At 37.7% G+C, this 11,170-nt stretch overlaps 1 protein-coding gene across 7 annotated transcripts; it reads right to left on the reverse strand.

The window, feature by feature from the left end:
* Positions 1-3,166: 3,166 nt before the first annotated feature.
* Positions 3,167-8,873, reverse strand: LOC131255867 (homeobox-leucine zipper protein REVOLUTA-like). 7 transcript variants are annotated; one of them, XR_009176494.1, is made up of 6 exons: positions 7,765-8,873; positions 7,569-7,625; positions 5,026-5,063; positions 4,669-4,918; positions 4,217-4,330; positions 3,596-4,118 (listed from the first exon to the last, which is right to left on the reverse strand). XR_009176494.1 is itself a non-coding variant. In XM_058256749.1 (6 exons), exons 3-6 carry the CDS (start codon positions 7,605-7,607, stop codon positions 3,996-3,998), a joined length of 384 nt encoding a protein of 127 aa, XP_058112732.1. In that variant the 5' UTR covers positions 7,608-7,625; positions 7,765-7,857; positions 7,942-8,873; the 3' UTR covers positions 3,596-3,995. The 7 variants fall into 7 exon arrangements, 6 of the variants coding, with proteins under 6 accessions (XP_058112730.1, XP_058112732.1, XP_058112733.1 ...); XM_058256749.1 differs by lacking the exon at positions 5,026-5,063 and having other exon boundaries at positions 4,669-4,776; positions 7,765-7,857; positions 7,942-8,873; XM_058256750.1 differs by lacking the exon at positions 5,026-5,063 and having other exon boundaries at positions 4,669-4,776; positions 7,765-7,857; positions 7,936-8,873.
* Positions 8,874-11,170: the final 2,297 nt, after the last annotated feature.

The raw sequence follows: 11,170 nt of genomic DNA on the forward strand, positions 1-11,170 counted from the left end.
TGGTTGGGGAAGTGAAGTCACCAAGTTCTGTGGGCCCCACGATGATATAGGTGTTGTATCCACACCGTTCATCCATTTAGAAAGATCATTTTAGGACATGAACCAAAGAACGTGGAATATCAAAAGATAGAGTGGACCCACCACAGAAGACAGGAAAGTGACGCCCACTATTGAAACCTTTCTAATGTCCACCGTGATGTTTATTTGAAATCCAACTTGTTCATAAGTTAACAAAGACACGAAAGAAGGGGAAACACAAAAATTAGCTTCATTGAAAACTTTTGTTGCCCTTAGGACTCTCTCAACTGTTCTCTGTGGTGGGGTCCACTCGAGCTTTGTACCTGACTCATTCTTTGACTTATGCCTTAAAATGATCTCTCCAAATGGATGGACGGTATGGATACAAAACATTCATCATCCCACAGGACTTGTGACGTAGCTTTATTAGTTAGTCTCGGCGTTCAACCTGTCAGTAGATGATCCGCGTCCGTGATTTCTGGACGCGGTTTGGCTGTGGCACCAGCCAAGTGGCTAGTGGTCGGTGCCATCACTCGTGTATTTTATCCACACCGTCCATACATTTTGAAAGATTATTTGACAGCTTGATTCCAAAAATGAGGTAGATCTAAATCTAAGGTATACCGCATGGGAAAATAGTAGTGAATGAATGTTCACCATTAAAGACCTCCTAAGGCCCACTGCAATGGTTATTTGACATCTAACCTGTTGATTAGGTCAGACATACTTGGATGAAGGGAAAAAAATATATACCTCTTGATCTAACACTTTTGTGGCTCCCAAGAAGTTTTTAATGATGGACGTTCAATCAACACTGTGCGGTCCACTTGAGATTTGGATCAACCTCATTTTTGGGTCATAAAATAAAATGATCTTTATGAATGTGTGAACGACATGGATGAAACACATACATCATGGTAGGGCCCACAGAGCACCAACCATTAGCCATTAGCCATTGGCTAGTTAGCCAATCTGTTTCCGGATTTCCCGCCAAAGCCTTTCGAGAAGTTCATGCGCAGGGACGTTGGGTGGTAATCTGACTACCGCGGGCGGTAATCGAAGTACCACCCCCTATTCGACAGGTGTCTCCTTTGAGCACACAGCTGTCCCACTCCCAAAGTCAACTTTCTTATATAATTACCCCCGAAGTTCACCCTATTTACAATTTTACCAAACACAAAGAGCTTATAAGAACATGCCACATAACACTTCTCTCTCCTCAACCAATCACAAGCAGCCATGTCAGCATTTACCCTCCACAAACCCTAGAATTACCAAAGTGTCATCCCAAAATGCTATAAATATCATTTACCTCTTTTCATTTTATACAACACTTTTACCCAAGAGATAAAATTCTCAAAATTTTCTAAGGGAGAGTAAGAGAGGGAGGAAAGCAGGTGAGTGAGAGTGAAAGGAAGCTTTTGAATCTTCAAGCCCCACCTTTTAGCCTTCCCCTAGCCTCCTCCAAGCCATCCTCAACTCCTACAATCTCATTCGGGTTGGTCATGGTGCACTCTGTCCTAGCTACTTCAAGTGCAAGCCAAAGATCATACTATCTTCCATAAAGCATTCATTATATCATTATTTCCCTTATCAACCCCCTTGCTCCTCTAGATCATCATTGAATGTATGCGCTGTGACTTGCCAAATATCAGATCCTGTCATATCAGAAACTCATAGTAGTCTAGTCCCTTTTTTTGTACTATATTAGCATCTTCGCATCCGTTTTTCTAAACATTCCTTGGACGAACGGACAAACGTGGTAGATTTCTCACAAACATCTTGGTGGGCCTCACCTAGCATCCTTGCGCCTGAAAGGCTTTTGTAGGAAATCCGCATCTGTAAAAAAGAGCCCGCCCTAGCAAAATTTCAATCTCACGGTTTCTTCGTCTCTCTCGTGCACTACATTCCTCTCTGCCTATATCACGCACCACCTTCCTTCCTCTCTCACACACGCCCTCTCTCTCACCATAGCTCAGGTTGAATTAGATTCACGCACGATAAGTATTTCTCTCTCTCTCTCTCTCTCTCTCTCTCTCTAACTATCTCAATATTAATGCCGATTTAAGAATTTGAAAGTTAGCAATTTATAGATTTTCAATTTGAATGTGGACCCTTATTTTGGGATTTGGAGATTTTAGGGCTTACAAATTTGAATGTGGACCCCAAATTGGATTTTTCTGATTTTACAAGTTGGGGATTTTGAGATTTTGGGGTTTTGCAGACTTTTAAAATTGGAAATTTTTTTATTTTACAAATTGGAGATTTGTGGATTTTAGGATTAAAGAAAATAAGTTTTCAATCTTGGATTTAAAGGTTAAGTATTGGCTCCTTGGTGTGGGTGTCTAATATAAATGGTTGGCCCCATTGTGGATATGTCATACTTCATCTGGTCCATTGTTTATTGGAGATGTAGTGGCTTAAGATTGGCAACTAGAATTCTACCCACCTGCATAAGGTTGGTAATGGGCTGTGTTGACTCCTTGAAAATTTCAGGTTCAATACCATACCAAAAATTTCAGGTAACTCTTTAAAACATCTTACACCTGCACATCAGATGTTCGATTAAATTCCTTCAAGAATGTTTAATAGTATTTCTTAATTTGTGGTTTGCTAATTCTACATGCATGCACATCCACTTGGGCACATGTATTGGGTTGTGAGATCTAAGCCTGCCATCATGTGATCTCTTGGCATAAAAATCTGATTTGAGCTTGCCATCAATTGTATAGTATGATGCTTGATATGCATGCATTCAAAGCTTGTACATGAGGCATGTATTAACTCAAAATAAACTGATTAAGTAAGTGTACTTATTATTATCTGTTCAGTGTCATTTTCAGTTTTACTCCATCCAAGATCGAGTCAGTGGTTTGGCTGATCTGAATTTACATCCATATGTATGGTGGAAGAGAACACCATTTTTGAGATTATGGTGAACCATGACAGGATTCTAGCCCATATCACTTTAGAGTAGAGACAAGAGACAGTAATCTGGTTTTACTTGTAGCATTTATGCACATATCACTTTAGATGCCTGCTAAAACGTTACTCTCATAGCTATTTCTGCATGCAGTCTTAAAGTCGCAGGGTTGCTACTTACTGATGATTTAGACACCACATTCCTCTCATTGATCCAGACCGTACATATGGTGGTAACTAGACACTCTAGATGCAGACCACTGCTAGAAACTAGACACTCTACCCACAGAAGATTCTGGCCAATCCATGTCCATGGAGAGACCTTTTGAATTAATGAACAATCAAAAGTTTCAATTAAGGGAATCGCAAATTAGGTGGCATGGCATGCAACAAGGTTATTACATGCCATCTCACAAAGACTACACAAAAGGGTGGGCTAAATCAGATGATCCCAGCCCTTTGAGTGTGGGTTCATTTTCTCACCACCATCTGTTTTTACATATCATAGATAATTAGCATCATCAAAACCAAAGTGCTATGGAATTATTCCTACTGAATAGATGTTAGCATCATACATATAAGTATACATGTTAGCATTATACAGATTGGGAAGCAGTGGATCCACTTAGCTATCTCTCGCAGACCTTGACAGATTGATATCAAACCAACAACAAATGAATAATTAAATGAAGCATTTTATGTGCCAACTTGCCAACTAATAAATGGGAAGATAAAAAAGGACAGGCCCAGTTTAATGGCCAGCAATAACGTTCTAACTAATCTGGGTTGTCAGACCACCCAAGACACTAAATTGAACTTCTAATTGCTTACTAAGCTTCCAGGTTCCAGTCATTTGTTCCCAAGCAACTGCAATCGGTACACATGAAATTGGTTTTCTGGACCCTTTCCAACAGCTCCAGGTAGTAAATGAAATAATATCTAAAACCACCCTGAATGATTTGAATAGACGTGGTTGCACAGATGAAACACTTTTTTTTAATCGGCTCCTCTAATGAAACACTTACCAATCAGCTATCTACAAAGGTGATAATAAACTAGAATGCCAGAATAGAGGACTTGGTGGCATGACATACCACTAGACTGCCATCTTCTAAACTTGTGGTGTATCTCAAAGTCCATAAGTCACGTGGAGGAGCTAAAGTTGTTGGAGCATACATCTGAAAACAACTGAGATGTCAGTGATCTGGATAGGGGAGAGAAGTGATGGTTCTGATAATGGACAGAGATGGGCTAAAGTCATACTACTCCTACCAACCTGCATGTATATCAGTTCAATTGTCCCTCTGTTTCCAGTGGGAAACATGTTGAAGACTTCAAGGCACTGGCAATCCTGGAACCAAGATAGACGATCTTTGAGGATCTCTGCGATCTGTCAAAGGATGGAAATGAATTACTGGTAGTTGACCAAATCACTAATAACCAGGAAAAAAATTTATTCAACCCCCGACTTCCAAATTAATTGATGGAAAACCATGAAATGTCTTAACTGGCTTATACAAGTATGAGAAGGCGGTCAGAAAGGGGAAAAAAAAATAAAAAATGAAAGCATACTATACAAGTACAAGTTTCGGGAATGCTGGGCATTCTATCAATCTGATCAAAATGAATGCATCTGAAGGTAGTGGGCAAAAAAATTATAGAAGCTGTAAAGAAAATTAAATTTCTGTTACAGACAGCCTCTGAGTTTCATAAAGAAATGCAGTTTACCTTCATGGAGGTGTCCAACTTGTCAAGAAGATTGACCATCTTCTGCACCTCCTCGCCGGCATTGAGGCCAGGATCCTTCAAAGCAGTAGCTTCAAATCCAACAACAGCCTAGGGAACATGGCAATGAAGATTTATTAAGACAAAAAACTAAAGTACAAAAAAGCTGTAGGGTATGAGAAATCAGCCAACAACAGCCTAGGGAATATGGACATTAACATTCCCCAATGAGCTACAATGTGAGATGAGACACCTGAAGCACGATTTCAAAAAACGAAGTATGAACTATATGAAACATAAAATAAAATGACTCATCCAAAAAAGTAAGACCAGGGATAAACAGGTGGGATCAAGGTAAACCTGGATCTGATGAATCCCAGGATGTGGACCTGTTTGACCTGTGACCCAAATCACCTGGTTAAGTTGTATCCCGAAACAATTATTAATCATTTATCAATGCATGCATGTGTATATCAAAGCGTGATGTTGAAAGATATTTTACACCCCCTACTGAGGAAAGGCTCTAGAAGGGACTGCAAATTTTCAGTCCATGTTAGCAAAAATGTGATTTTGATCAAGAAAGGGGCATTGTCCTATTTTAACAAATAAGTGTCCACGAGTTGCAAGTTAGCTAGGATTGCTCAACCAATTTGATTTCGAACTGCGACTAAGAGATAGCTGATCATCCATCTGCTTGATAATTGAATCAGAAGTCCAAATCAATGTAACCATGTTTCACATGCACGACAGATATGCTCATCAAACTCCAATAAAAGTACAACTATCAATTGTCATTTACTTTCCCGTGCTAAAGTAACCCAAATAATTGGGATCAGAGGTGCTTGTGGAGCAGTCTATATCCCTAAAACAGGGCACAATTATGCCCATCAGATTAATGATAGATCTCAGACAACTTGGTCACTTGAAGTAGCAAAAGAGTAGGAGAAAAGAAGCAATCTTATGACCTGATGCTACAAAGAATCATGAGATCTAAGAGGGGCAGGTAGAAAATTCCTACAAAATCATTTACATGAGCTGCAATGCTGCATTTGCTTTAATGAAAAAAGGCTTGCATCAAGATTCCTGAAATAGCATAAAAAGCTGCAAAAAGATACATAGCGATCGATAGTTTTAAGAAATCTCATACATTTTATGGATCAAATCATATTTTAAAAAACTTAGAATATGATATAAACTTGGTATTTCAGTCCCCTAATTCGACTGATGGTCGTGTTTTATTTAAATCAGCATTTGGATTTCCATATTGAAGGCTGGATAAATTGGGTCAACTAGATGAAATTCCAAATTGACCGGTAGGTTTCTGGGCCTTGAACTTAAATTACAAAGAAAGACTGATTTTGGCCATAATCAAAATGGAAACCCCAAATAAATGGCTGTTGTCTAAATTACCAAAAATGTTTAGTTAAAATTGCTTGGACTTTCCAATTCAATCATTGCCATGGGGGGTGCATCAGTGACAAAGCACAAGACCAACATCATCATATGCTGACCATCATTATCGTGAAACCATGATAGTAGTTGCGCTTGTTGTTCATCACCCATTACTAACGGTACATGCATCCCATTCTGAAACTACAAAATCATGATAGTATCAATCACTATTTTTTTTAGAAATATAAGGCATTTGTATTATCCATGCCCATGATCAATTGGGACTAGATTTTATCCAGAATTTCTAACCCGAGTAGAACATTCTAGTGACATAAGCTGTTGTTTCCCAAAATTTTCCTGTCAAGCATTACGAATGGATTCAATATGCAGTATAGAGCTGCTATCTAGAAGAACAACTCCCTTCTTCTTCTTCTTCTTTCTTCTTTCTGTTTTTTTTTTTTTTTTTTTTTTTTGAGAGAGAGAGAGAGAGATAAACAACAACTCCTTACTAGGATAAAAAATTAATAATAATAAAAATAATAAAAATAAAATGAGAATAATTAAGACCATTAAAAAATACAACAGGCCAAAGAGCGTTCTATTCAGTATCGTCCAAAGAATGGGCCTTATTCGATCAGCCAGAAACTGAAATTACACAGATTAGATAATACTCAATCGTCCAAAGAATGGGTCCCAATGTTAGTCTACTGTGAAATTCTGTTTGTAGTGTTTTGGGATGCTTGCTCTGAAGGATTGTGTTGTTTCATTTATTTTTAATAAAAACTTCAAAGGTTATATGATGTCAACCAGGCTAATTTGCAAACTTGTTGTGAGCTTTAAAATATTGGGTTTCACTTGTACCCATTGTGGGTAAATCCATTGTCATCACACATCCAAACGCTTGAACGACCCATATCATATATCAGCTTAAAGTGAATTAGCCATGGTAAATGATGGAAAACACATTACTGAAACTCAGATGTTCCTCATGAGATATTAGTTTCATTGCTTAGCAATACTAGCACATATGAATGAAGCAAGCAGAGACAAATACAACGGCGAGTATTATATAAATTATATAACTCCTAAAAAAATATTGTTGCTGACATCATCATCACCATCATAAAGAGAACTGTTGTTCTGGTGGTATGGTTTCATTGCTGCCCAATCACATTTGATGGTATGGCCCACCTGAGTTCAGTATATGGCTGATTTTTGGGATATTCCACCTGAGTTCCATATATAACCCATCAAATGCACAGTGTTGATGTTCAACACACATCACGGTGGGGCCCACACAGCTTGACCTTATGGTGCCATTTCCCATATATACATATATATATATATATATATATATATATATATATATATATATATATATATATATAAGCACAATTTTGAAATGCTATCACTGTTGAAATTCATCCATATCCAGTGCAATATACTCTTTCTCCATTTACAGTAAGGATAAATTGAGGTACATTGAAGTCGAAGTTTAATAAGGTACGTACCTTGCAAATAGCATCAATTTCGTCAAAAAATGATAACATGCAGATCACTTTGATCACCTAAAACAAGGAAAGAAAGGAATACAAATTAGACTATCAAAACAAGCATGAATGGCATAGCCATCAAAATGAATGGTCAAAAGCAAAACAGTAACAACTGGTACAAATTCCAACGGAACAATCCATCCATGTAACTTACTTTGGTTCTGCTCCATCCAGAATCAGGTCAGTGATTTGAACGCTCTCCATTGCATAAAACAATATATGACACGGCTATCATACAGCTTGTTATCTTTGTAATTGAGGATTGGATTAGTAAGGTCTCTAAATCACCTTTACTCCTTTAAACATATTGCAGCCAGGAACATACATTTACCATGCACACTATGGAATGCAAAGCGAAGCCGGGCTCTTCGGCTCGATTCGAGTGCCAGTCCCTGATGGGGTCACTAAACCTTTCACATTTGACTATGATCGAAGCATTTTTTATGGATTTGACGTTCAAGCAGCTGAAATTTCTGATTTGCACAAGAAAATAACTTCTTCACAGATTTCAGCTTTAAACAGTTGAAATTTCATAACCATAAGCAAAAAAACCACTTCTTCTTTTTTTTTTTTTTTTTTTTTTTTAAATTATTTTTTACAATAAGGTAAAATATATAAATTTACAATAAATATCCTCTCAGGAATTTCATCAAACACCCCACGTGCACATGTAATCTCTGTGTTTCACATAGAAATTCAACAGTCTGGTCTGCACAAACAGGCTCAGGTCAAGCCCATGGAGATTTGAAAAGAACCTAAGAAAAAAAATATAGACAGTAGCACATCCAAATCTACTGATTTGAAAAGAACCTCCAATGAAAACACTCAGAAATCCCAAGCAAGAAACAAAGCCATCAGAAAATAAACAAAATCCATGTTAGATTTCCCAAATTAAAACGAAATCCTCCCCTCAAATCATTGCAAACAGAGATTGAAGAAATTAGGGCCGGAAAAGATAGAATAATGACAGAGAAAACTAAAATTACCTTTCTAGATCTGCTACAAAGATAAAGATAGATAGAGAGAGAGAGAGAGAGAGAGAGAGAGAGAGAGAGAGAGAGAGAGATGCTTCACTTCTCAGTGTCGATGCCACGCTAGATCCAACATCCAATGCCGCGCAGGGTTTTTTGTTTTGAATTTATATGGATAGTTGTGTTGTCTATGCTGTGTTGTCTTGTAGTGAGGGAGAGAGATCGAGAGGGAGGAAGATCTGGAGTGAGGGAGCGGGAGAGAGAGAGAGAGAGAGAGGGAGAGAGATCGAGAAGGAGGGAAATCAGGCCTGAGGGAGCGGGAGAGAGAGGGAGAGAGATTGAGAGGGAGGAGGATCGGGAATATGAGAGAGAGAGAGAGAGAGAGAGAGAGAGAGATCGAGTTTGGTTTTATTATTATTATTTGGTTGTGGTACGGCTCCAAATCTGAAACAGCTTAAACCGTTCCAGGACCAAAATCATATTCGTTCCAAAATTGCTTTTTTGGTGCAGTGGTTATTTTCTTTTAATGGTTTTGTCTTTTCTTATAAACTTTCGCTATTCAGGTTTATTTCTCATTTGTGCTCTGCATTCTTTCTGGACCACCTATTTCTCCTTGCAAAAAGAGAATGAACATTTTGGTTTGAAGTTTCCTTGATTGTTGAAATGACAGGTAGAAACATTTTCCTTACTCAAGGAAGCGTTCTTACAAGATCATTTATCTGCAGGAGGTACCTTCTAGTTATTCTTCTATGCCAGGTAATGCTTCAGTTATTGCATTTTCTTTTCAGCAATTTAACTATTTTTCAGCAAGTTGGTAACTATTTTTACTGATAAATAAAATACTCACTCATATGAGTGGGACATCCAGGTTGTGTATCAGATGGATCCCGATAGTTCTTTGAGAGTTGCAAGTGGGCCAGGTATGTCCATCCTGTCTTGAGATGCCTGTTAATTTGTGCATTTGGATGCAATATTGAAGTGATATACAAACCTAATTGTTTGGCTTAGATGTTGTCAGCATGCTCAGGATTTGTTGATATTTGATTCCGTTTGAGAATGCAAGTGGGTCATTTACCTTAGATGGAGGATGTAAATCATGGCTATGATCCAAACGTTGAAATTTGATTCCGTTCGAGACTGCATTTTGAAATTTCCAGCTTTCAATACCAGAAAAATAGGCTATAATCAAATTGCAGTGGAGATATGGATAAAAATTAGGAATATGACAGCTTGGTTAATGTGAATTCTTTACTCCAATGCAGAGTATATTACCAGATGGTACCACAATTGCAGTGAAGCAACTTTCTTCCAAATCAAGGCAACTGAACTGTAAATTTTTGAATGAGATAGGCATGATTTCTGCTTTTCAACATCCCAACCTTGTGAAGCTTTATGGGCGTTGTATTGAAGCAAAGTAGTTGCTGCTGGTATACAAGTACATGATAAATAATAGTATTGCTCATGCTCTGTTTCATGAGCTCATCAGTTGTTTCATGGCATTTTTATGTTGTACCTCAGTTTTGTCAATTGGATGATTTGCAGGTCCTGAAGAATGCCAATTACAGCTTGACTGGCCAACTAGGAATAGGATTTGCATTGGAATGGCAAGAGGTTTGGTGTATCTCCATGAAAAATCAACATTGAAAGTTGTTCATAAGAACATACATTGCTTGAAAGTTGGTCTCGAGGTTTTTTTTTTGATAGTGGTCTATGAAGTATACTAAAATTTCTATTGTTAGTAAGAACTTTAAATAGACAGGTAACTATTTTATGAATGGATTTAAATGAGTGATTGTATTTGATTGAATGAATGAATGATTATGCAACAAAGTCTTTACCCGTATTAGCTTAGATGAGTTGATCTATCGGGGCATGTACTAGCAATGGTAATAGACACCATTATTCTAATTTATTTTATTTATTATTAACAGATATTAGCTACGGCTAATACCCGTAGCTTTATTTCTAGAAACCGTAGCTGTTAGTCCTTTAGCCTAATGCTACGGATATTTTGTACTTTTAGCTACATATATTATTCGTAGCTGTTTGTACATTGCGATACTGCATATATCACTACGGATATAAGCCGTAGCTATTGTCTCCTGAGAAGTTCCAAACATTAAAAGTTTTTGTGGTATATAATCTATTTAAGAGACAAAATCAGCATCTCATCAGAAATGACGTGGATGAAACAAGAATTGCATGAACCTTCAACACAAATGATCTGCACTCAGATTGCATGATGTAGAACACAACACCACTGATGTCGGTGTTGCGTACTAAAACTTTGTGCGCCCACCATAATGTATGTGTTTTATCCATGTCATCCACTTACCTTGTTAGATCATTTTAGGGCAAAGCCAAAAAATGAAACAGATTCAAAGCTCAAGTGGACCACACCACGAAAAGCAACGGAGATAATGATACCCACCATTGAAACTCTCTTAGGACCCATCATGATATTTATTTGCTAACTAACTTATTCATAAGATCACACAGGCATAGATAAATGGGGAAAAAACAAAACAAAACAAATATCAGCTTGATCCAAAACTTCTTCGGAATTTTCAATAGCATTCAATGCTCATT

Source organism: Magnolia sinica, chromosome 9 (genome assembly GCF_029962835.1).
Source record: "Magnolia sinica isolate HGM2019 chromosome 9, MsV1, whole genome shotgun sequence".
NCBI lineage: Eukaryota > Viridiplantae > Streptophyta > Magnoliopsida > Magnoliales > Magnoliaceae > Magnolia > Magnolia sinica.